The sequence below is a fragment of the Lissotriton vulgaris genome, chromosome 12, assembly GCF_964263255.1.
Source record: "Lissotriton vulgaris chromosome 12, aLisVul1.2, whole genome shotgun sequence".
Lineage (NCBI taxonomy): Eukaryota > Metazoa > Chordata > Amphibia > Caudata > Salamandridae > Lissotriton > Lissotriton vulgaris.
In genome coordinates this window covers 521,331,751-521,354,608 of record NC_141700.1, presented here as the reverse complement: position 1 = coordinate 521,354,608, position 22,858 = coordinate 521,331,751, and the positions used below count along the sequence as shown (strand labels likewise).

General features: G+C 45.0%; 1 protein-coding gene across 1 annotated transcript in view; it reads left to right on the top strand.

Annotated features, from left to right (window-relative positions):
- Window positions 1-22,858, top strand: part of HYDIN (HYDIN axonemal central pair apparatus protein) — a 2,950,008-nt gene that overhangs the window by 318,632 nt on the left and 2,608,518 nt on the right. Inside the window, exon 7 of the mRNA XM_086945295.1 lies at window positions 18,877-19,001. Within this exon, the coding sequence (XP_086801421.1) occupies window positions 18,877-19,001 (125 nt within the window). The remainder of the gene's footprint in view (window positions 1-18,876; window positions 19,002-22,858) is intronic.

Genomic DNA, 22,858 nt, shown 5'->3' with positions numbered 1-22,858 from the left:
AAACTGGTAAAACAAGCTGCTTTACATTCCTTCAAGACTTAGCCTGAAGGCTGCTCTCCACAGCTACCACTAGGATAGCTTTCTATAAAGGTTGTCTTAAACCTACCATCAATAAGGGTGGATTGGACTGGTGCAAGGTACCCACTAGAATAGTGGACATCATATCCCAGGCCAACTTCTCACAATACAACAATATTAAATGTATTTTACATCCTTGTTTATTATTATCTTTTTTAGGAAAGAGTAAAACATTTTTTTATAAAAAAAACATTTCTTTTATACTCATATATACAATTCAATTTGTGTATAATTCAAAATCTTATAATTCCTTCATTTGTACACACAATAAGCTTAATTATGCATCTCCCCATATCGTGATCAACCTTACATCACATCCCATCTCAGCCTTTCATGCCGTACTCGCACATTCACACATCACATAGATCCCAGTCCCAGCTTGGATTGCTGTGCAACGCTAAAATCATGGGAAGAGCCCTTCATTAGTGCCCATGATTATGCTGCCAGCTGGGAATCCATAGAGGGGAGGGCAGAGCCTGAACAGGAGGCAACAAGCCTCGAACACTAACCTGAGCTGCGCTGGAGGCAGACACTCTTTGGTGGAGCTGCGTGAGGGGAGAGGTATTGCTCACCCTGTCTGAAAAATAAGCAGACGAAAGACACTAGTAATGATGCTGTGCTACACGGGAATGGCACACACAATAGGAGGAAGGAAAGACCAGACAAGTCAACTAGTATAAAGCAGTTTAATGAGTGACTATAAAGCCAAACAATGGCATGCAGTGGCCTATTTCTAAGCTCACTGTAAGCTGGCAATTGGTCTTTTTGCAAACAGAAAGCCTGCGCTGACTGGTAGGCAAGACCTAAAAACCTTTCCGTTTAGGGAAACACACACGGGATGGTGGTCTGCTCTTTCAAAAATATCCCAACAGGTTAATTCTGCTGCCTTCAAATACAGTGGTGGTGACTTCAAGAGGAGAGACAACAATTTTCCTTGCCAAAGCATCTTGTACTTCTCTACCAAAATGATCGTAATCATGGCACCAGAGTTAACCAGTAATTCTACATTGGTGGCATCTATGGTGATGAGAAAGTGAGGGTCGTTGTGCACCTTACCCTCTTGTACATATCCACTGCATCAGTGAAAAGAACCTGTTAATTTAGACTTTCACTGACGTTCTCCAAATCGGGAGAAACTTCTTGATCTGCCACGTTTGTTATGTTAATGCATCTGCTGCCTCTACACACTTTAATGGGCATGAGGCATGCAATGTTTTTCCTTTTATTCAACTAAAGCATCTGTGGTAGCACACTGTTATATTTACAGGCAGAACAATTTCCATTAAAATGTCAAATAAATTTGCATGAACATACAGTTTCACTGATAAGATTACATTGCACACAAATGATAATGTGTGGAATTCAGATTTGGGTGAATATTTATCATTTGCACATCACCAAGAAAGTGTCTTGACTTTTTTTGACTAATAACAAAACAGAATTCCCTTTTGTACTCCTATTATGTATACGTAGATCGTCTGTATGAATTGGTGGTCCCGTCAAAGTGCACTGGGTGGAGTTCTCCGTACACATTGTATGTCCATGGCACTGGGTGTGACTGGCTCCTTTATATGAAGAGATTGTGTGTTTGTTTCAATTATTTAAATGCATTTAATGCCATCCACAATACACATATCATTCATGTATTATAGTACCCCACCAAGTGTAGAGAGTGGGTGTTTTTTTAGCAAGCAGTTTGCTATAAATTATTATGTATATTGATTGGTAGCTATATAAAATTGTCAAATATGCACTGATTGGGTTTTTTTTTGTCTGCTACAGTAACAACCATTGCTTCACTATTCAATTACAAAAATTTATAAAAACAAATAAATTAACTTAAAGTACATCAATTCTTGAAAGTCTGAGTTGATCAAATACAACTTAAATCTGCATATATTACCTTCCTTATACATATATACCTTCCATGTACGTATGCATCTTTATATGTATTACTTTGCTTCTAATTCAGCATCTCTAATGCCCTACACTTTATGTCACCCTATACCTCTCTCAGTATATCCTCTTCCTCCAGTCTGACTTATCCCAAACCTCATTCTACTACTCTCATCAATACAGTACCTGATCTCTCATCCTACACCTCTCTCAATATATCCTATACCTCCACTCTGACTCGCCCTCAAACCCCATTCTACTATTATGATCCCCAAAATAACCCTTTCTTGACTCTTCCCTCCTCTACCCCTCCTTGCATCTCCTCATAGCTCTTTTACTATTCGTATCTTCCAAATAGACCTTTTCCTCTGACTCTTCCCTCCTTCACCTCCCTTTTTACTCATCCCAAACCTCCTCCTACTGCTGTGAGCTTCAAAAGACAAAAAAACAACAAAAAGCTTCTTCTATCCCTCCACTATCCTTTTCAATCCTTCTAACTGAATAGCATGTCCACTGCTCAAATTAATTTCATATTTCCCTATACTAATTCCCCACTAATCCTGTTTATGTTCTGGGGTAGCGTGCTACCCGCCAAAAAGCACTTCGACACCTCATCAGGGGTAGCAAGCACTATATAAATGCACACACTTCCCTCTTCTTCACCTCTACTCACCTTTTTCAATCCAAATAACAAACTTGCATGACCACTGTTGAATTTAATTTATTTTTTTCCTATACTAATTCGCCACTAATCCTTTTTGGGTTCCGGAGTAGCGTCCTGCTCGCCGGAAAAACGCTTTGACACCTCTCATGGGGTAGTAAGCGCTATATAAATGCAATTACAATACAATAACAATGCTTGTGATTGTAGGCAATCACAGGGGTCCGCAAATCGCGATCTGCCTAATTAATATTAATAATGTAGGTTCTTCTGCAACTCCCTGCGATTTCCTGTTTCGCGAAGTGACCTATAAGCACATAGGTCAGTTGTTAAAATTTGATTCGATTTGGAGAAAGTTGGTGCACATTTTTTTGCAAACCGAATCTTAGTACATCTGTACTTAAATTAAACCACTTTTTTTAATAACAGCAATAATAATAATCGATTTATAAAGAGCATGGCTACTTATACAGAAGTGTCCCAGCGCTGACACGGTCTAGCTACCAAGGTGAAGGTGAGCAGAAGGCTTAAAGAGAAAATGAGAACTACTTGAAGAGCCGGGTTTTAAGATTTGTTTGAAAGGAAAACTCTGTCTTACTCTGCTGGAGATCCAGTGGAAAAGAGTTCCACAACGTGGAGCTAAGATAACTAAAAGAACTGCCCCCAATTCAGACTTTCTTGAAAGCGGGAACCACTGCCAACAAAGACTCTGAAGACCTCAAACACCTTGAATGAAGGGAGGGTTTGATAAAGCGACGGAGAAAGCTAGTACCAGCTTTATTAAAGGCTTTATTAAAGTAGCAGAGAGCCTTGAAAGACAAGCGCTTCTTAACCTGAATCCAGTGCAATTTTATGCATGCCAAAGCCCATCTAAGCCCATCTGGGAATGTTCAGTAATAGATGCGCTGTGGCATCCTGTATGTTTTGGAGCCTCCTAAAACGTGACTGTGAGGCTCCCCAGTATGGGACATTACAGTAATCCAGCCATGAGATGGTTGAGGCCTGATTTACTGTTTCCCTCGCTGCTTCAGGCAGAATACAGACAGAATAATCTGTTTGAAATATTTTAACATCCCAAAACACTTGCTGGCTAAGGCTGTAATCTGGCTGTCAAATGTCAGCCTTGCATCAAACAAGATGCCCAATTTCTTGACAACAGGCTTCGGCTTCGGAAGGGAGCCAAGCAATGGTGGCCGCCAGTTGAGAGTCCAGTTAGAAACCTGCCCCCCAGAGTAAGGACCTCAGTCTTGCCAGCATTTAATTTCAAGCAGTTTTAGTTCATCCAGCGGGCCGCCTTGGACAGGCCAGTCCTCAGAGAGGCTGCAGCCACATTCAGAGACAGGGTGACAATGATCTGAGTATTATCTGCGTATGATATGATGTTAAAACCATGCTGCTCGATTATATCTGCCAGGAGGCGCATATAAAGATTGAATAGAAGAGGGCTCAAAGATGAGCCCTGTGGCACCCTCTGCTGCAGTGGCAAGATCTCAAAATGAAAGAGTTTCAGCAAGTCCTGAAAGGTGCAGCCCGGCAGAAAGGATGCAAGCCACTGCAGGGCCTTATAACTGACACCGTAGCTCCACGACCAATCCAGCAGAAGGTTGTGGGACATGGTGTTGAATGCCGCGCTCAGTTCAAGCAGCTGTGAGGCTGTTGTGTCACCTGTGTCCAGAATATGGCGCATGGATTTGGGTATCAACATGAATATAAGAGGAGCACTCAGGGTGTAATCATAAGAGCACCTATAAACTAATCCTAATCTAAGGGTGTGGCACTACTGGAATGTGTTGGCTAGCACAAGGGATTAAATGAACGACTAAGTAGGAAGAAACCTACTTGTAGTGCGCACTGTTCCTAATGGAATATTCCTTTTCCAACAATTTAAGAAAAACAACTGTTCAGATTAATCGGAGACTCAATAAATACTGTGTGGTTTCTAGTTCTATTGTTTAATTCATAGAACTTTGGTGCAACATGTATACATTAATACATTATACTCATGTATATTAATGTTTGTCTATACGTTCTGAAGAACAATGAATCTGTGTTTACACATGAGTAGAACTTTTTCTACAACATATATTCTATTTACATATCTCTGAGCATTTCAAATACATAGATCATGAATAATTCATTGAATGAAGTGAGTTGATAATCTTGAAAATCGAAGCCCAATGCATTTCGGGACCCGAAGGTACCCTTCCTCAGGGGAAAAATCCTTTGCTTATGGTCTGGACACCTCTTCACTCTCACGGACTCCGACTGACTCTCAGTCGGAGTCCGTGAGAGTGAAGAGGTGTCCAGACCAGAAGCAAAGGATTTCGCCCCTGAGGAAGGGTACCTTCGGGTCCCGAAATGCATTGGGCTTCGATTTTCAAGATTATCAACTCACTTCATTCAATGAATTATTCATGATCTATGTATTTGAAATGCTCAGAGATATGTAAATAGAATATATGTTGTAGAAAAAGTTCTACTCATGTGTAAACACAGATTCATTGTTCTTCAGAATGTATAGACAAACATTAATATACATGAGTATAATGTATTAATGTATACATGTTGCACCAAAGTTCTATGAATTAAACAATAGAACTAGAAACCACACAGTATTTATTGAGTCTCCCATTAATCTGAACAGTTGTTTTTCTTAAATTGTTGGAAAAGGAATATTCCATTAGGAACAGTGCGCACTACAAGTAGGTTTCTTCCTACTTAGTCGTGCATGGATTTGGGTGCCAGTAACAGAGCAGACTCTGTACTGTACCCAGGACGGAAACCCGACTGTGTATTGTACAAGAGGTCCCTGGTCTCCACAAACATTGAGAGTTAGCGGTTAGTATATTTTTCAGCCACTTTCGCAGACAAACGGAGCAATAACATCGGTCTAAAGTTCTCAGGCTTAGAAGAATGTAGTGAATGCTTCTTCACAGCGACACCACTGAGGCTTGTTTCCAGCGGGTGGGAGCCTCCACAGAGACCAATGTGATATTAATCAAATTTCCCAACATAGGGAGAAACTCCCCAGCTCCCAAATAGCAGGGGCGGCCACATCAAGAGGAGAGACACATTTGATAGCCTGCATCACGGATTGGAGCTCATCAAGTTCAACTGGTTTTTCCACCAGTTTTTAATTTTATCTCATTTCAGGATTAGCACAAACTCTTTATCTTGATTTTAGACTGGCAGTTTTCTCTAGGTCCACAACTATACAGGGGTAGCGGTACTGTTTGCAAAAATGAGTTTCCATGTTATTCCTCATTACAAACAGTAGACGTTATAATTTAGCCGGAAAAGAGACATGAAACTTCTTGCCCCTTGAGCGCTATTACTGTCAGCACAGAAAGAGGTCGTAATTGATCTCTGCAAGAACAAGTACCGACCAGCTACCGGTGTGAATCCCCTAGCACCCTGACCCCACATAAAGTGTACCGGCATATATCGACCCTTTACAGATTTAGCATATGTACAGCAGACTAGGGCTCTCTGGTGTGACTCGTGTCAGCCTCTAAGCACTTTGCTGTCCACATGATAATGCTGCTTACAAGCGAATATGTTTGTCCGAGGAATTTATCAAGCGACAGAACTAATTCCCCGCGTTTTTCAGACAGTAGGCTTTTCAGGCTGCTGTTTGTGTGGTTGCATCCATCCGAAGATAATGTTATGTTGTCGCCTGTCACTGCCGACAGGGGAGTCAGGATGAATATCAGAAATCAATGGGCTTATGGGCCCTCATTTCAGAGGTCCCTGGCCCGAGACTGGACTCAGAGGCGGCGTTTCCTGGCAGCCCTGATGAGATTTCACCGGCTCCCTTCTCTTGCTGTCAGATTTCCTGCTCAATAGCCTTATCGCGCCTTGTTCTTTAATCGGCGTTTGATGAGCTTCTGAGCAGCATCCAGGCAGCGACGCCGCCATGAAATGTCAGGGAAGGGAGTCTGGCAGTGGGAACGCGTTACGAGCCCTTGACCTCGGGGCCGAGCCGGCAGCTCGACTTTCTGGGTCAGGCAGGCGCGCAGTCGGCACTGTGGATTCCTCAAGCACTATAGCCGCCAGCCATGCCTCCGATAACTACAGAGATTAGGAACAGATTTCTTTTTTCTTGCCTCCCTCTTGGGTCTAGAGGACGATATTTTATGTTGTGCTAAGAAGGGTATATATACAGTGATGGTCGCGACAAGCGGACACATCTAGGCCTCTTTTTTAAAATGCGCATTCTGGAAAGCAAGATAATGTCTGGTTTTGTATACATGTTCTCAGTGCGTCCTTACCACCATTGTCCTAATTCCCGCACTGTATTGGGTATTATGTAGTACTTTCTTACTCTTTGCGAGGCTCAAAGGGCGCTGTGAGCGAATGAGTATATACTTCAGGCTCCAACCTTTCCAGTTGTGAGAGCTACTTCTGATCAATGAAACCCAACCTCAGCTACTGCCGCCTATATGGATTAAAGAAGAGTACATACAGGGGCAAGAAACGTAAACACTGCTCCTAGAGAACTGAATCCTGTTGCATTGAGCGTTGGTTCTCCATGGCATAGGAGCTGTATCGTGTAGGATCCCCAGGTAGCTGTTTTTGGACATTTAGTCTTTTTTTATTAATCAACCCTGCAAGGTGAATGTCTCACTGGTGTTTTTGTTTTTCCTGTTATGAAGTACATTGGATGAAGGGTTTCCACCCTGCAGGTTATTTTACCGTCCTGGCTAGTGTTTTTAAGTGCAGGCCAGTAAGAAAGGTGGCAACCCTAATTGAATGACTCTGTACTCCTATAGCTAGGGCCCAGAAGGCTTACGTTGTTTCACCACACAGAGTCCATTAGTTGATGTCCAGAAACTGGCCTTATCTTAATGATTAAAAATAACTTTGCCCATTAGCAGGAACTGTGCACATATATTGGGAATGTCATCCCTGGAGTTTTAGCTGCTGTATGAGAAAATGCCAATGTACTCTTTGCAAAAGACACACAATTGATGGACGGAATGCAGAACAAATCAAAACATTCACCCCCAGTCAAGAGATTTGGGTTAAATCCATTATTCTTTTCTCACCCTGACACCCCAGTTTAGACCTGGCAATATGCAAATCAGTCTTGACCCTGGGCCTCATGCGAACAGTGCAGCCTGAACTGTAAAGCCAGGTCCTCCCTGGATCGGAAATAAGCATCCTAGGACTGGTTTCGGGGTTTCACCCCTCATCAGCCAGGATTGCTTGAATCCAGTGGCATAGTGAGTCCGGGACCCATGTCTGGGCATACCCGGCACACTTAGGGCGAGGAAGCAAAAGACACACAATTGATGGACGGAATGCAGAACACATCAAAACATTCAGTCAAGAGATCTGGGTTAGATCCATCATTCTTTTGCTCACCATGCCACACATGTTGCTATGCCATGCCACTGGAGTCAAGCGATCCTGGCTGAATAGGGGTGAAACCCAGAAACCGGTCCTACGATGCTTGTTTCCAGTCCAGGGAGGACCTGACCAGGCAGTTCAGGCTAGACTGTTGCCATTGGGCACAGGGCCAAGACTGATTTGCATATGGCTAGGTTCAAACTGGAATGGCATGGTGAGCAAAAAACGATGGATTTAGGCCCAGAACTCTGTACTGGGGTGAATGTATGACATTGTTCTGCATTCTGTCCATCAATTGTTCTTTTTGCATGTACTCCTAGGGCATCAAAAACAATGTGATGGATGGAGTTATTAAATTAATCTTGACCACTGGCAATCACTGTGGTCTACACCCCAATCCATTGTTTTTCTCCCACCATGGCTTCTCAGTTAGGACCCAGCAATATGCATATCAGACTTGAACCTGCTGCAGTGGGACCAGTCTACCCGGAACTGCCAAGCCAGATGCTCCTTGACCCAGAACACAAGCAAACCAGGAACCAGTAATTATCAGTGCCGGGGACTAATTCACACACTTCATCCATCACTTTTTTTGTATGCTTCAGTGTGACGCCGTAAATGGGAGGGGTATGCCCAGACGTAGGTCCTGTACACACTATGCCACTGGAACCTAGCTGCACCCAACTGATGAGCCCTAATATTGACAAAACCAGTCTTGGCTTTTACATGTTTTCCGGTTCACAGAGGACCTAGCTTGGCAGTTGAGCTGGACTGATTTGCATTAGGCTTGGTCAAAACTGAGGTGGCACGTTGTGTAAAATAACGAGGGATTGGAATGCGGCCCAGTGGCTGAGATTACTTCAAGCATTCGATCAATCACTTTTTTGTATAGTTCAAGTACTCCTGGGGTCACGCACACGCAATTTAAATTATAAAGTTATTTCTTAACTATATATTCACCATTGACTATGACAATAAGCAATATGTACTTATATGAATATTTTCGAGCACTGTGTAAGTAAATCTATCGCTGCAGCCATCCCCATCCTGTAGGGTATACATGTGAGGCAAAAATAAATTGCTAATTAATTAGCAAAGAGATTGCTTTAGTAACTTAAGTGCTCTTCAAGAAGGGAAGGAGAGAAAGGAAGAAATAAGAAATGAGTGGAGGAAGGCACGAAAGAAAAATAGGAAAGTGAGGTGCAGGTAGGGAGGGGAGAAGGAACAAAAATTAACACAAAAAATAGAGAAAGGAGAGCAGGTCTGAAGATGAGAAGAAAAGGTGTAACAGAAGGAAAAGAAACGAGGAACAAGGAGAGGAGGAAAGAATGAGTGAAGAAGCGACGAAACATAAGTAAGATGGAGGCAAAGAATGGGGAGAAGGTGAGAAAGGAAAGAAAGCAAGAATGAACGATAATAGAGTGGAACAAAGAATAGAAGGTATGGTTGTGAGAAAGAAACATAATGGAAATAAAAGTTAATAAAAAAGTCAAAAAGGAGAGCGAGAAAAGAAGAGTGAGGAAAAAGGAATAAAAGAAGCAAAGAGAAAGAAGCAGCAAGAAGAGTCTATGCGAAGGAAAGAAATCATTGACAGGACGGAGGAGAGAAAGGAATATAGAAGAGAAAAAAAGATAAAGAAAAAAGAAAGACAGGAACAAGAAAGGAAAGAAATGTAAATGTAGTGCAACTATGAAAAGTGCATAATAGTTGAAATCGAATAACTCTACAAATATTTTGCATTGAGTTTCATTTAATAAATGTTAATCCAGGCAATATTTTTTAGCGGTGAACGTTTTCAAATAGTGTGCTCTACTCCCAGATATTTATGATCAAGCTGCTTGCCAGGCAGCAGCAAAGCATTGTGTATCTAAGAAAAAGGTTGGTAACATGCTGCTCCTGTCTCCTTACCACGCCCCAGAGTACCCTTGCGCAGAGTTTTAAAATAGGACATCAGCAATAAGGCAGCTGCATACTACCAAATTCAATTAAAATGCCATTGGCAGCTCGCCTTAAACATGTTTTAGACTCGTGGTATAGAGAGAATGATCTGATAATCAATACATTATTTTTTTTAAAGGGGGATAATCAAGTTTGAAACAGGTTTGGACATGTGATTTAACCTTTGGTGGTCCAGCCTGAATTTTGATTTGTAGAAAGATGAGACATGTTTATTGGATCATCCTGTGGGTAATTAATAGGACTTTCAAATAGATTATTCTTCCCACAGGAGAGCAGTACAAAGCCTTGAGGACTGGGGTGATGTGGTTGTGCATGCTCAAGTTTACTACTGGTCTTACTGCAGCATTCTGGATCTCTAGTAATTTCCTGATTAGGTGCCTCGGGTATTTTTATATTTAGACTCTTGGTATAATCAAGTTACAAAAAAACTTTAGCTCTAGAAGCAGAACCATGTGAGAGAATCCCAGTTTGAGGAAGATCTGTGTAGGATTCCCATTGCGAAGAATGATTTTTTTCTCATGTTAACCTCTGGTTGGAAAGCGTTTTGAATCAATCATCAAGTCTACTTGTGTAGAGATAATAAAACTAAATAATTTCGTCAGGGCAGGTGGTGGTGGTGGTGGTGGTGTCAATAATTTTGCTACAATCTATTACTGAGGATTTCTGCTTTTTAGAAGTTATGCTTCAGATGGTTCTATAGCATAAACATTTCTATTGCCCATAAGCACTGTCTGAGTCCTGCCATGACTCAAATAAGGGAGTAATGGAAGTCCAGACTTTCCAGGTCTGAGGGTGTTTCTAGCATAGTATAATCAGGTTGTCGTCACAATAGTTAAAGCAAGTAAGCTTGAAAATGTGGATTTGAGTAAGAGTCTGGACAGGTAAACATTAAAAAGGGAACATTTGTTGATCATTGATGTAAATCTATCCCATTGGTGATTGTGGTGCTCAGAGATGAAAAAAATACTCAACCAGACCATACAGCAAGCAGTAAAACATACATGCATAGTACACTGTATTCAGCAACAGGCCAGACATTCTATCCCATAACAAGTCCACCATTTGCCTCATATTTTCTTACGTTTAAGGGCATCCTCTTGCAATACAAATTGGTTCTTCCAGTTTTGCACACCAGTCCATCTCCCGTTACCATGCCAGTACCGTGGGCATTGTAGCTGAGGTCCAGGTGTGGAATATATCTCTTTTAGCAATGAGTGTGCCCATTCCATCCAGTGCTAATTCTCCCATGTCCCCTCCTACATCCTCCAGTGGGACCAGGAGGGCTATATATGGAGTGATATTAATAGTCTGTTCCAAAACCTGTGTGAGGGCATGGAAATAGGCAGGATAGTACTTCTCAATGACAGGGCAGGTACAAGTCATATGGACAAAATCTGCTCTTGCCTCAGTTAAACCTGGTGCTTGACGGAGACTGGCATTGGTGTGCCCTCCACTGACGTAGTGGCATAAAGAAGGTAACATGCAGATATTTCAGTTGTGTCATTGAGTCTGGAAGATATCACCAACTCCCTTGCCGCCATCAATGCCTCTCTCCATTCACTGTCTTCCAGCAGACCCACCCTCGTTTCCCATTTATCCTTCAAGGCAGGAGGTCAGGAGAATTTATTCCTATGGATTTCTAAATCCGTGCTATTCCTCCCTTCCCCAAGGGACCCATTATTGTGAGGGCCTCCAGTGGGTTAATTATCATAACGATGTTGATCCTATCAAAACACAGACTAGTAGGTGGTAATGCTCAGATAGTGCACAGAGGCCACTTTAAGGGTAGGCCATTGAGGTTCGTCCATTGAGCAGTGCTCCATGCAGCATGTAAAGGATTTTTTTTTTAATTCCAATCTAACTTGAGGTCTGACAATAATAAAGTACCCTGTGTAGCACTTCACAGGTCTCCACCTGTGATGTCGCGTTCAAATATGCACACACAGGCATCCAGTCTCCGGGAGTGGGGTCAGTGTTTGTTCATTAAATAAGTAGCTTGCACGGTGCACAGATGTGTGCCGTAGTTTGTTCAGCACCACCTCGTGTCCTGGCTCCTTCTTTTGTTGGCACTGCGACCCTGTTGGCTCTTGCCATTACATTGGTGACAAACCATGGACTGACCCTGCAGATGCGCAAAGTGGGATGGGGGAGCAGCACAGTGTTCCTGAAAAGAAAAAAAACACAAGGACAGAGACAGCAACTCCAAAACAGCCAGCACCAAGCAAAAGGTACCAAAAGGAACAACCCTCCACCCGATGAGAACCAAGCTGCCCCTGGAGCAGTGCCTAGCTTTGTGGTGACTTTAGAACTCAACCTCGCCACTCCTGCCCCTCCACACTTGGCCATTCCTTGTGGTGACAGTGGTGTTTTGCTGTGTTTGTTGATTGGATTATGTTTTTCATTCGCTTTCTCTAATTGCTAATTGTTTTTTTGGGGTTCCCTCCCAGTTTTTCGTACCTGTTGGTTGGTCACTGGTGTTCAGCTGCTCCCTATTTAAACATCTCTCGGCTGTGCTTCTGGTTGTTGTTTCATTATGACGTAGTGTGCTTCCTAATGCAAACATGTATTGTCCTCCTCTTCTGAAGATGATGATCCAATTCCAGCTCGCCGGACTAGATCCAAGGGTCCGGGGGATTTTGCTGCCCTGCTGTCAGCTTCTGAGGTTCAGGACATGATTGAGGCTGCTGACATGATTGAGGCTGCTGTGGCTTGCGCTCTAGAAGCCAGGGTCCTTGCTGAATGCAAGTTTTCTTGTTTGGCGGTGAGTCTGGTGGACTCTCCCTCTGAGAACTTTGTCTTCAGGAGCTGCCAAGCATTCTACCTCTTCCGGGAAGTTTGTTCGTAGGGAGGTGCTTCCTGCAGTTCTCCAGCACATTAGGGAAAACTTGGAGATTTTGCCTTTTTCTGCTCCTGAGAGGTCGGGTGACATATTTCCGCAGTATGTTAAGCCCCCCGTTATTGCTATGCCCTTTTATGGGCGCATCAAGGACTTGATTTCTTGGGAATGGTGCGATCTTGAGCGCTCATCGGTTCCTCGTTTCTTGCAAAAGCTATGCTCCTTGGAGGAGGGGGAAGTCTCTCTTCCTCACTCTGTCAAAGTGGATGCCATGTTGGCCACCCTGATTGGTCGTACAGCGATTAATCCGGAGGATTGTTCTCCGGCTGATGCTATTGATAAAAAGGTCATGGGGCGCTAAAGAAGGCCTTCTTTGATTGTAACTTATCTTTGCGTGCTGACATTTATTCTGCTTATGCGGCACAGTCGTTGGTGTCTGACTTTGGGAAGATTGCCAGGGCTATTCAAGATGAGACAGACTGTTCCGGCTTGCTTGTCCACATGGAACAGCGGGCCAAGCTCTTAGCTGATGTCTCTTCAGATGTGCTTCGTTCTTCTACCATGGCTTGTGGTTCCTTGGTCTTGGCTCGAAGGAACCTGTGGATGCATGACTGGAAGGCAGATTTTTGGGAGAAGTCCTTTTTCCTTAAGATCCCCTTTGACGACAAGATGCTTTTTGGTGAGCAGCTGGACAGTATGATCACAAAAGCATTCAAGGACCGTAAGCATGCTCTGCCTTACAAGGGCACGTCATCAGCTTCTCACTCTTGCTGCTTCTGGAATCCGGCACCTTCCTCTGCCTCTTCTTTCCAGTCTTCCCGATAGTCCTCAAAGGCCTTTTCGGACCGTCTGCATAAGTTCCAGCCCAAGAAGGCGGCTTCCGTGGCTGGTCCCAAGGGTCTTTCGGATGCCTTCAGGCGGAAGTCCTGACAACGACGGCGTGGCGCCCTCAAGACCTGTGGGCGGGAGGCTGTTTTTCCTGGAGGCTTGGAGACTGCATGTGAGGGATCGCTGGCCGTTGAGTATTATCAGGAGAGGTTATCCTATCAACTTTGTCGCTATTCCACCCGGCTGTGGCACCATCCATACTCCTGTCCCCAGGTCCCCGGCGAAGCGGAAGGCTTCTCTGGAGGGGGTTCAGGTTCTTCTGGCGAAGGAGGCAATCGTACTGGTTCCCCTGGCACAACAGGGTCAGGGTTGTTATTCCGGTTTGTTTCTGGTCCAGAAGGTTTCAGGGGGGTTCCCGGCCGGTTCTGAACCTCAAGATGGTGAATGGTTGGCTTCGGACCGGTAACTTCAAAATGGTGACTTTGCAGTCCATCATTCCGTTGGTGGGGGTCCAGGACTTCATGACCTCTATCTGAAGGACGCCTATCTTCATGTTCCAGTGGCTTGGGAGCATCAGAAGTTTTTATGTTTTGCGATTGGTGACTCCCACTTCCAGTTTACTGTTTTGCCATTCAGGCGGAAGTCTGCTCCTTGGGTCTTCACCAAGCTTCTGGCTCCATTGGTGGCCTTGGTCCAAGCCCAGGGGATATTTATCCATCCTTATCTGTACAATTGGTTGGTTCATGCTCCCTTGTTCCAGTTGGTTCTCAGTCACACAGAGGTGGTTCTGTCCGTTTTGATGAGGGCATAGCTTTTTTATCAATGTGGGGAAGTCATTCCTTGTTCCGTCCCAAGATCCCCTCTTCATTGGGGCTCGAATTCAGACGGATTTGGGGTTGATCACTCTGCCTGAGGCTCGGGTGGACAAAATTCAATCTCACATCCTGTCTCTTCTGTCCGATCTGGTTCATGTGGTGGCTCGTTGGCTCCAGGTGTAGGGGGACATGGCGACCACAGTCTTTCTGGTTCTGTAGGCCCGGTTTCATTTGCACACTCTGATGGCTTATGTTCTGGCGCATTGTTCTCCCCATTGCCTCCCCCTCTCTTCTGCGATTCCGGTGTCCCCTCAGATCAGGACGGCTCTTGGTTAGTGGATGGTTCGGGATCTTCTGCTCAAAGGGATCTCTCTCTCTCTCTACTCTGGCTCCCGTGGTGGTCACCACGGATGCCAGCCTCTCGGGGTGGGGGGCCTGGCTGGGGGTTCATCGGACCTGGGGCTTCTGTCCCCCTCACAGAGCAGGAGAAGTCATCGAATTGGAGGGAGTTGGAGGCGGTCCATTTGGCTCTGTTGGCCTTCTCCCGGTTTCTGCAGGGTTCCGTTGTTCTTGTCAGGACAGACAACGTCACTGCCTTGGCTTACGTGAACAGGCAGGGGGGACTAGGTCCTCGTCTCTGGTGGCATTGCGATTGTTCAGTTGGGCGGAGTCTCATCTGGTGGCACTCTTGGCTATTTATATTCGGGGGTGTCCAATTCCCTAGTGGATGCTCTCGGCAGAGTCATCCCGTCCTCTGTGGATTTCTTCCTCCGTCAGGAGTTCTTTGTGGATCTGACGGTGCAATGGGGTGTTCCGGTGGTGGACCTTTTTGTGTGTGTGGGCGATTCCACGGTGGCCCGGTTTGTCTCCTGCAGTGAGGAGGGTTCGGCTTGGGCGGTGGATGCTCTGTCCTGCTCTTGGCTTCTGTATGCTTTTTCTCCGCTTCCTTCTGAGGGTCCGATCATTGGGGGCTCTGGTGGCTCTGGCTTGGCCTCTTGCCTCCTGGTTTCTTCTCCTGCTGGAGATGATGTCGGAGGTGGAGTGGCTGCTACCTCTGTCTCCACCCCCTTTGGTATTCCCAGTGTTGCAGCGGGATGTGCTGGACAGGATAAGCTTGGCGGCCTGGAGGTTGAACACTTAGATCTGCTGCGAAAAGGGGTTCCGGCTGGCTTGACCTCTACTCTGCAGGTGCCTAGGCGCCCGTCGATCAACAAGTCTTACCTGAGGCACTGGCGTTCTTTCAGTCGGTGGTGTGGTGACAAGGGTTTGGACCCTGCTTTCTCTTCTTTGTTTGAGGTGATGCTATTTCTCTATGATGGTGCTACCTTGGGCTTGAAGGTTTCTTCCCTTTGTTTGCAGTTGGCTGCGATTAAGGCGTTTCGGAGCTCTTAGGGCAATCTCTCGGATCCTGATGGGTTGGTTGGTTGCCTTTTTAAGGGATTGGGTAATGTTCTTCCTACCCCTCGGTGGCATTTTCCCACCTGGGATCTGTCTCTTGTCTTGGATGCTTTGATGTCCCCTCCCTTTGAGCCCTTGCTTTTGGTGGACCTGCGCCTTTTGTCCTACAAGACCCTCTTTTTGGTGGCCATTTCCTCTGCTCGCCGCCTGGGTGAACTGGGTGCTCTATCTTCCAAACACCCCTTTTTGTCTGGTTTTTGAGGATAGGATCGTTTTGAAACAGGTACTTTCCTTTAGTCCTAAGGTGGATTCTCAGTTCCACAGGGATCAGGAGTTGGTCCTTCTTTCCTTTTTTGATTCTCCGTCATCGGAGTCTGATGTGCGGCTGCACTCTTTGGATGTTCGGAAGGCTCTCCTGGTCTATTTGGAGCATCAACGGGCAATATCAAATAAGGATGTAACGTATCCGGTTGCCTAGCACTTTGCCAAAACACACGACAGCAATAGGGACCTATTGCAGTATTGGGGTTTAGATCATGTACCTCTACAACCGAGAGGAGGTGATAGACTTCTCAAGTTAAGAAGACTAGAGTCACGCTATATTATAGATCTAGACACCAAGACCCCCCAAGGTATGAATAGTGGAGAAGAACTGACAGCACATTTGGGAAAATAACATACAGTGGATTGGATGATGGAAAATGTAATGACTTTTGTGGACTGTATGATCTTTTGTTATGAATATGAAATCTATCGCTTATTTCTTTACTTAACCTCATGCCTCTTTTGGGTAATTTTTGTGTTGTTGTTTATGATGAAAGAAAGTAGGAATGTTGACAACCCTTTTGAGAATTACTTGATGAATGCCATAATGTCAAATTGGTCTATGTTCGGTATAACATGTAAAATGATGGCTGGTGTGGTGCCAATACGCGGCTCTATCGTTACTTTATAACACCGGCCCATAGTGGCCAACTTGCCGATACCCGGCTTTATACTGAGAAATTTTGAAATCTGGCGCCGTAGATTTCGAGCGCTACTAAGGTTGAAATGTTAATACATACAACTTGAAAATGGATGCGCTATTTACATGTAAAATGAAATGGTTTTTAAGCCGTCATCGCTTTCAATGTATAGCTTGCTATGACGTGTTTATATACAGCCATGAATCACTCGCTATGTGCATACACGGACGAAGGACTAGACGTCCGAAACACGTCTGTTATTGTTGCGGGATTAAAAACGTCTGACCACCACCACGGAGTGCTTCTACTTTGTTTGGAAATATAGCAGAGTTTTGGAGCCTGAATTTTGACACGCGGTACCGGCGTGTTGAAGCACCCGCCCGCGAGTGCCCTGGGATTGTTTGGTACAATTGGAGCTTGGATATATATATATATATATATATATATATATATATATATATATATATATATATATATATATATATATATATATATATATATATATATATATATATATATATATATATATATATATATATATATATATATATATATATAAGAAAAGGTTGCCACCTAGGTGGGAATGCACTTACAGGTAGGAATTAATGCCAGCGCAAGGGCGCGAGCTGCGAACAGAGTCCCTTTCCTGCCAGACGCGTTTCGGGCCAACGCCCTCTTCATATATATATATATATTCTCAAGAAAGAACGAACCCAGCCGGGCTCCTGTCCGCAGCCCAGCCCAGCAGCTCAAATTCACCACAGTACAAACGGAATCCAGACGTGATTTCTTCAAAGTTGAGGTATTTTTATTATATTACAACACGATTAGTGCAAACAAGGAGGGCGGTCAACGCGTCTCGGCGGTTGCCTTCAACTGGACCATAGAGTCCTGCGGTCTAAACTGTCCATTTAAAGTGTAAAGTGCATAAGTCCCTTCTTTATTTCTTTAAAAATAGACTAGACTGTTAACCCTGTTAATCTATGCTTGTCTAGTGGCCAATATTATCCAACATTTTTACTGTTTCTACTATACAGAAAGGCATTGTGGTAAAGTACCCGAAGACAGAGAAGAAATCGTATCAACATTATCTTTGCCTGGTTAAAAACATGTGATTAAAATTCTAAAAAATCGGAATAGGGGAATTTATACATATCAAAGAGTACAATGTGCGATGTTCAATTGTCATGGTATAGGAGGAAGAGGGATGGGGGAGGAAGAAAGAGTAAAGAAAACGTAAGGAAAACGAAAAAGAGAGAAAGAGGGGAAAAGACAAAAGGAAAGAAAAAGAAAGAACAGAATAGACTCCTTTAAGATAATATTGCTTTTGTAATTACAATGGTTATTTTTATATATATATATATATATATACACACGAATCTGTGGGATCCGATTGGCTGAAGAAATCCACTGGGTTACCACTGCTCTAGCTGATTTGGTCGGGTGTCTCAAACCGCCCACGTTAAAGTCCAAGTATTGCTGGTCCTTCTTTCTTCAGCAAAGGTCTGTGTGTTCCTGGTTCACTGTAGCCTAGTGATGAGGTGAGGGCGTTGATGCTAATGATCTTTCCTCGCCCCTGGATTACTGTTTCGTTTTGGTTTGTACACCGACTGACAACGTACGGGGATCATGCTGTCAACATTATTTGCGATTAATAACATGTTTTTCATATGTAATTTCGAAGAGGAAGCGATCTTTAATTTCAAAGAATGAAACCGAATGGAGACGCTGGTTTTGTTAGTGTAGAGTGACCACTTTTTACTTGAAAGCATGCTGCCTCACATAGCATTTAGAGTGGTGTTAGTGCAATGTCCCATTATCAGTGTGCATATTCACTCACAATTCTAATAATGACAAATGATACTAAGGCAATTTCTAAATGCTTTTTTTTATCATGCTGTGTGGGTAACTCCATACATAAATTAGTATACAGTAGATGGCAGTGCCGTTTACACCCTGTGGTTTATACGACCAACTTGAGAAGTCTTCGGGGAGTGGGGGGTCGACTTTCTTTTGTCATTCAGTTAGCCCCCCCCCCTTTCTCTTCAAATTCGTTTTTTGATATAAATGCTATTCTGTGTTTTCCAGCCCGTTCTCCTTGGAACCGTCGGTGGGAACCCTTGCCATCGCAGAGAGCATGCAAGTGACGGTGGCATTTCAGGCTCAGCAGATCGGGGACCACTCTGAGGACCTAGTGGTACACTACGACACTGGTGAGTGCTTGGGGTCTGTGGTAGACTACGCTGTCAAAAGCACTCTTCTGCTCGTGTTCTGCTAAGCCATTTCGATGTTCCACATGGAGAAGTGAAATGGTGTAGCTCACATGAGGCACTTTGTATTGAATGAAATAGGAACTGCATCGAACGTGACTCGGTTTGTGTACCCTTGAGTTCAGTAGAAGCACTACCGTCTTTTTTTTACCGTTATATGTCTGTTATGTTTTCTGTTGTGTTTTTAGTGAATTAAATATTTTATTAGTGTGTTTGTAGTGTAGTACTAAATAAGTTTCCTATTCCTCTGTGCACCTTCTGTCCCATCCCTCTTTCTGTCTCCTTTCATTTTCCGTCATTTTAACATGCTTCATTCACTCTCTCCCATCGTTCCCCATTTTTAACGGGGAATAAAGCTCCCTCTGAGTATAGGATTGCTCTATTTTAATTTATGGCACCGCAGGAGTCCCACAGGACCAACCTTCCAGCGACACCTTTTTGTTTTGTTTTTAAACCCTTTTAAAGCCCATACCCCTGCGAAATACAAAATAAATTCTCAAGACTGAATGGATTTACACCAAATAACAACAAGCATTTGCAATGCAATCGGTCTCGCATTTGCAAGAGTTGGAGCTATTGGCATTGTAAATGACAATGACTTTTAATCTTTTGTTTTGAAAACCTACAAGCCATGCATAAACATGCACTTTGTACGTATAGTCCTTGCTTACAAGAAGCAAGGCTGTCAGTAAAAGAGACTGCCAGCTTTGTTTCTCATAAGCAAGAACTACAATTACAAAGTGCTTGTTTCCGCACAGCTTGCAGGTTTTCAAACGCTTTTAATAAAAGGCATTGCCAATTACAATGCCAATAGCTCAAACTCTCGCAAATGCAAGACCTATTGCATTGCAAATGCTTGTTTTAATGAACTGTGCAACTACAGATTTGACTCTAGTGAGTCCCCGCCTGTGGCGGCGCAGAGTACTGTGAGCCACAGCATCCCAATGCTAGCCTTGCCAGGGGAAGGCCAGATTCCGACAGAGACGGGTATCCCTGAGACAACATAGAAGGAACAGTTCCACAGTGTCAGGAAGCCACCCGAGCCCTGTGAGCCACGGATTTCTCAAGTCATCAGAGCCTGTGGCCGGGCAGAGAAAAGCAGTGATTTCACAAAAGAGAAGACCCCACTAAGTTCCAGGGAACAGGGTACTGTCGACAATTTTAGTCAAAGAGAAATCCCTGGACTGCGTACGCTTTTCTCCACACTCTTATCTCTCATGCACACTGATCCTTAGAGCAACCCAGTTTTCATTATGTATCAAGCCAACACAAAAATATGACGTTTACACTCTCAGTATTTTATTAAGAAAATTAAGAAGGAAAAATATCTTAATAAATACAGAGAGTGTAAACGTCATTTTTTTGTGCTGGCTTGATACATAATGAAAACTGGGTTGCTCTAAGGATCGGTGTGCATGAGAGATAAGAGTGTGGAGAAAAGCGTACGCAGTCCAGGGATTTCTCTTTGACTAAAAAGAGAAAAGCAGTGAGCCGTGGTGGCACAGAGCTACCTTAGACCGTGGCAGGGCATCCATTTAAGATGAAGTTTCGTGCAGCTCTGTCTTAAATGCACCAAAATGATTACAAACACAAAAAAATGTTTTTCCCCAAGGACTTACGAGTCTAATAGGCACCAGAGAGGCACCAGTGCCACCGCATTCATACTTATAAACATTTGCATAGCTCCCACGCGGTTGTCTCTTGAGAGGCGCTGTATCAGCTGTGCGTTTTTCTGCAGACCCCGGCCAGTATGCACTAGCTGTAGTGCAATGTGAGGGCAGCAGCAGCCCAGACCCCTCTGCGGAGGACGCCCCCTGACCAGCTGTGCGGGGCTAACAGAATGCGGGTGGGATATTAAGCCGGCCTTTGAATAGTAATTACAGTTATATGGGAATCCCAGCATATGACATGATAATCCACATTTGTAAAGCGGCACAATCACCCGTAAGGGTCTCTAGGCACTGGGGGCCGTCGGGAAGATTAAGCAAGCTATTGCCCAGAGTCATGATGGTAATTTGGAAACGTTACTATTGATGCCAAGCCCCTCCAGAGATCAGCCCCAGCACGCTTTGAGAAGGTTGCAAAAGTCCCTCTGAAGCCCCCTCGAAGGGATTCCTCAGATCTTGCGGTTGTCGAAGTGCACATAAATCTGAAAGGCGCTGCTTCTGGGTGCTCCATGAAATCATAGCTCCCCGCCCCTTCCTCCGGGAGAGCCCCCTCTCCTGACCATTCACCCACTCCCCGTCTCGTGTTCATTTCTAGGCAGATGCATTCAGGGGCTGGCGGCGCTCAATGGGGCTGTGTGGCAGCCGCCCCTAATTGGCGTTAAAGCACTCAGTACTTGGGAGCATATGCGGGGAGGGGGCTCCCAAGTCCCATCGAGCAGCGCACCCACCCGCAGGACCCTCAACCCGGAGGGGAAAGGCAGAGCAGAAGCTGAAAGTGTCAGGGTGTGAGGGAGCGGGAATTGGTACGGACCGAGGGACATTACCCCTTGCATTCCGCAGGTGTGGGAGCAGGAAGGGGGTTAATGGAGACCTGCCTTCTACAGGCAGAGAAATCTCGCTATAAGCCCCACAGGCCAGGCCACGAGGAAGGGCCAGTTGTTCTGCACTCTGGCTCTGCAGTACAAATGGGAAAGGGTTGGGGGGATGCTCACCCCATGGGGGGCATCAATGGAAGGACATTACCCCTGCATTCCACAGACGGGGCCCAGTGAGGGGGGTTCATGCACAGGTGCCCTCTACAGGCAGAGACATCGCACTATAAGCCCCACAGGCCAGGCCAAGAGGAAGGGGCCGTGGCTCTGCACTCTGCAGTACAAATAGGAATGGGTGGATGCGCACCCCATGGGGGTCCTCGATGGAGGGACAGTGGTTTGGCTCCCCTCAGGCAAAGAGCCCGGAGGGGATCTTGGCGAGCTGCACTGTACAGGCAGGGCCTAGAATGAGGGCTGCGGGCATCGGACTGAGCGCCACACAGGCAAAGCCCCAGAGAGGGTGCTTCAAGGCTTTGCGCCCGCATGCAGGGGCCCAATGGGGTGTGAGGGGGCTCAATACCTCAGAGAAGAGGTCTGCTTGAATCTCACAGGAAGGGCCATGAGAGGCTGGAAGAGAGTCCCAGAGGATAAAAGTGGTGTTCTCACCCGGCATAAAGAGGCCACTAAACAGGGTGCATCCAGCTCAGAGAGCCTGCAGTGAAGTCTGCCCAACAGGTGGATCCAAGGAAGACAGGATCTCGCACAGCTGAGGCAATCTTTTTTCCTCCTAAAACAGTCTATAAATGGTAACGTTTGTCTAAGGCTATAAGAGTAAATAAATTTGCCATTCAGGTCAGAGTGAGCGTTGGAACTTCAGACTGAGGTGAGCTGGGGCAGAGCAGAAAGTGTGTCTCTCTCTCTCTCGAAGAAACCTAGGTTGGGATCCCGGCTCCCCACTTCATCAGCTTGTGTGATACTTGGCCTATCGCGCCTCCTTGTATACAGCAACATTCGCAGCTCTTTAAAATGTAAATTTTCTTATCTAGCTAATTGAAAGCTTAGATCGCATCAAACAAAGTTGGTAGACACTGCGGAGAAACGCTGCAAGCAAATCCCGACCACAACAAGCAACGTACCTTTCTTGGATTGAGTGTTTCCGGTCCCTCTGCACGGGCGAGACACAGGAAGCCAGGCTGTACTGCTTGGGACTGCCTGCTTGAGGGCGGGGCCACCAGCACAGACAGGAAGCGGACGGAAGCCTACCCCGCACTCCTTGAAGGGAAGGGAGCTAGCCGCCTACAAATCCCGTGCAGCGCCACTA